Source organism: Vicia villosa, linkage group LG3, assembly GCF_029867415.1.
Source record: "Vicia villosa cultivar HV-30 ecotype Madison, WI linkage group LG3, Vvil1.0, whole genome shotgun sequence".
Taxonomy (NCBI): Eukaryota; Viridiplantae; Streptophyta; class Magnoliopsida; order Fabales; family Fabaceae; genus Vicia; species Vicia villosa.
Window position 1 is genome coordinate 49,473,025 of NC_081182.1, and position 4,028 is coordinate 49,477,052.

The window sequence follows — 4,028 nt, forward strand, 5'->3', positions numbered from 1 at the left end:
AAGCAATCAACAGATCATCAACGCATAGTAACATGAACTGATACACAAAATAGATTATTAGGTTTCTTCAATTTCTGCAACATCGAGTAAGTCCCTTCTAAATGTCATTCCAAGGTTTCATTTTCTTAGTAATGACATTAACAGGTGGTTCTACATCTTTGTAAGGTATCACAAGTAAATCATCAGGATTCTTTCCAGGTCCCACGTACAATATTCCTTGTCTTCATTGTCATCAATCTATCGCTCTTTCTTCTTACACTTGAATGTAAATTCCTTTGTCATTGTTTTTTTCTCATTAAAACTAATCAATATAGGCCTATCATCACAGCTATCTTCATCTTCTCCACTAAAAATATATTTGACCGAAATAAAAATAAATATTGTTGCTAAGGATTAAACAATGGACCAACTATTTATACCAAAAACTTATACCAAATTAAAAGCTCCTTTTGACATATAATTCTTCTTAAAAAAGAACTAGGACAAAGACATTTTAAAATTTAAATTATTAATATAATTTTAGTTTAAAAATTCATAAAATATTAATATTAGAATGAGTCATAGTAACATGTGCTTAGGGGTGGGAATCAGTTAGTCCGACCTACAGGGGCCTATAACCTAACCTATTTAAGGTCAGGGCAGGCCAAACCTATTTAATAAAAAGGTCAAACTTAGACTTTTTTAAAAGCATGTTTAATTTAATAGGTCATGCTTAGGCTATTAAAAGAGCCTACGAAGCCTTATAGGCAGACCTATATTTTCATATATATTATCAATAGTCTAAATATGATGGCCTATATATGCATATATATTAGAAAAAAGGCTAAATAGTTTGACCTATATATGTATATATATTAGGAAAAAATGTTAAATAGGTTGGCCTATATAAACATATATAGGCCAACCTATAAGACTTCGTAAGTATATAGATTAATTGAAAACTTTAATAAGAAACAGGTTTTTAAATAGACTTTTAAGACAGAGCATGTCAGACTTTTAAAATGGTCAGATCAAACCGAAAAAAAGAGTTTATTGTAGGCCATATGCCATGTTCAAGCCTTGTAAAAATTTATTGTGTATCAGATTCAGACCTTCTAAAACCTAAAACCTAACCCAGCGTAACTTCTTTCTACCCATACTTGTGCTTTAAAGACACATCTTAAAAAATAAATCTTCGTATAGAGAGTTTGTGTTAAAAAACAATTAACTATAAATTTTTAATAAAATTAACATCCACTTTTAAAACAGGTTTTATATTTAAATTATAACTTATGCCTTTAGAGTGAAAATTAGTATTATTGTTTTTAATTGTACAAGTTAGTATTACGTAATTTAATTTAGCGATTTCTAATATAAGTGTTCACCTAATTACATTAAGTTTTTTTATAAAATATATTTAGTTAGTAATTATCTTCTACGTAAGAATCATCATCGTGTGATGTTTCTAAACCGAAAATATGTAATAAAAACATCATGATTAAAATGCACATAGTAGAAGATACAATAGTGGCAGATATAGTTATTTGATAGTACAAAATGCTACTATATATTTAACTAACACTCAGACATATGTTATTTCGATAGTACTAACAAATAAATTTGGATCACAAAAATGTAAACATTTAGATGATGCTATTTTTCTTCAAAACCAAATACTATAAATAGATAAAGGACACTAAAATCCAAGGTACAAAATAATAGGGCTGAAGAAGATACAAGAGATACCCAACAGCCAACAAAATCGTCACAAAGCACTAACCACTAATACAAGTGAAATACAATCCAAATTAAAAAGAAAAGAAAACTCAAAGCAATGCAATTGAACTCTCTAGAAAAGAACCAGCTAAGAGCAACACCGATTTGTACCGATTTCCACCGAAACAATAACAACACACCAAAGTGAAGATAAAGACACTCAAGCAGGTATTGGCTCCGATACTTGATAAAATTCTCAATCTAGGTCGAGAAGGTTCATATCTTCCACTTCCTTAGTTGTCACCAATTTAATCGAGAACACCATATTATTTGGAGATTTTTATATCAACCATAGCATGTCAAATCATAAGTAAACTCTCATAATCATAGACAAACTATCAAACCAAATGCTATAAATCTTCAAAAGGACACTTCTTTGTTGAAGACCCATGTGAATTTGTGGTTGATCTTGCTTGTTCTCTCATCAAGACGTTCTTGCAATTTCCTTATTCTAGGTGCAAGTCCACACACAAACTCTTGTGCACGTTTTCCCTCACTAGTCAACCCCTCAAGCTTCTCCAATTTCCACCTTCCAATTAAAAAATCTAAAATATCAGCATAATCATTAGTCGTATACACGCCCATACGTTGTGCTACCGTAGAATAATGATCAAAGAGTCGTGAATCCTGCCCGTCTTGCATCAAGTGCGCGGGCATTGTAATTTTGTGTCGCATCATATTCTCTATGGCCGTCATAGTCTCCGTGGGATCTACTTCTAGAAGCTTCTCGATAATCTTCACGTATGCATTCTCATGGCGCTTTTCATCTGCGGCAATCGTACCACATATGCGTGCAAGCGTAAAATCACCTCTCTCCTTAGCCATTCGAGCTAGGTTGCCGTGTGTCACAAATGTGGCTCGCTCTTGGAAAGATGTGTACACAAAACCCATGTATGGGTTGTTTTCAGTACCTAAATCCTGCACCATGAACATTAAATCAGTTTTATATTTTAAAAAAGTGTTATAAAAAAAGGGTAGCGGCGAAATTTGTTGTAAGTTTACGTTCTATTTTTATATAAATTTATCATTATATAAAATTTATTATATACATAAAAAAAAAAAAAAAGTTGTGTTCATATGTTAGTGACAGTGACATATAATATATTACCATGCCAGCTCCAATCAAATAATGGATGGTTTTCTCAATCATGTGCATATCAACTCGACCAGATAGATAGAGATATGTTTTGAGTAAATCTCCATGTCTATTTTCTTCAGCAGTCCAAGATCGTGTCCATATAGCCCATGGTGTCAAACTTGAACCAGTCTCATCCTCAACACCATCCAACCCGTTCACCCATGTTTGGTAAGTTGGCAATGCTTCCTCAGTTATCATGCCACCTACCAATACTACAAGATAATCGTCTGGAAGCTCGGCCGTTCGATCTTTTAGAGCCTTCACTTGATCGAAGAACTCGTCTGCCGGTAGCGACGAGTCTGGCAACAAGTCATGGGGCTGCCAGCTTTCCTCTACAGGCTTGATGAGTGGCAAAAGACCTTGCACTGCCCATTTATCTAGTGATTTGAACACTTCTTTTTTCTCAGGTGGCATTGAGTGTGTCTTTTGGGACTTTAAGGGGATTTTGGATGTGATGTTTTGGTGACATTGTATTGGGATCCTTGCAAGTGCTAGCCCTTGGGGACGTATTGATAGCACCATATTGTTTGCAACTCCCATGTCTAAGAGAAACCGTTGAGTTGAAGTAGAGAAACCAAGCTACAATTTATATAGGAAAAGAACTTCCAATCATGTCATGTGTTGCAAGTTGTTTTCAACTAAGCAGTATTTATTATAAATTTTAACGGTTTAAAGGCGTACTATTTTAATATTTATAAATAAATAATAAATGTTCAAAAAATAAAAATGGAAATAGTGTTATGAAGCCGAAAAAAATAATAGAAGAAAGAAAGAGAGTATATTCTATTATTCATATTCGGAGTGTCTGAGATTTTGATACAATATGAATTCTATTTATAGCACATATGCAATAAATGAAAAATCAACATAAAATCTCATAATTGATGGACATCCATAATCATACCATTTATATAACACTCCCCTTGTATGTCCATAAAGAATATGCCTCGTTAAAACCTTATTAAAAAGCTCAGTAGAAAAAATTATAGTGATGGTGAAAGAGTACGTACTAGAGTACGTACTACATTCTTTAGCAGAGAACTACCGCATTACTAATCAATACAAATTATTACAAATGAGAAATGAAATTATAGGGAGACAACCAACCATTATTCATAACAGTTCTCCTTGAATG

At 32.9% G+C, this 4,028-nt stretch overlaps 1 protein-coding gene across 1 annotated transcript; it reads right to left on the reverse strand.

The window, feature by feature from the left end:
• Positions 1-1,648: 1,648 nt before the first annotated feature.
• On the reverse strand, positions 1,649-3,434 carry LOC131655673 (stearoyl-[acyl-carrier-protein] 9-desaturase 6, chloroplastic-like). Its single transcript, XM_058925507.1, has 2 exons — positions 2,864-3,434; positions 1,649-2,673 (listed from the first exon to the last, which is right to left on the reverse strand). Exons 1-2 carry the CDS (start codon positions 3,431-3,433, stop codon positions 2,116-2,118), a joined length of 1,128 nt encoding a protein of 375 aa, XP_058781490.1. The 5' UTR covers position 3,434; the 3' UTR covers positions 1,649-2,115.
• Positions 3,435-4,028: the final 594 nt, after the last annotated feature.

Bases quoted from the DNA above. Each gene is read 5' to 3' on its own strand.
- LOC131655673 (XM_058925507.1), bottom strand. From the start codon at position 3,433: ATGGGAGTTGCAAACAATATGGTGCTATCAATACGTCCCCAAGGGCTA. The intron at 2,674-2,863 runs GTAATATATTAT...TTCATGGTGCAG, and splicing joins ATTTGATTGGAGCTGGCATG to GATTTAGGTACTGAAAACAA.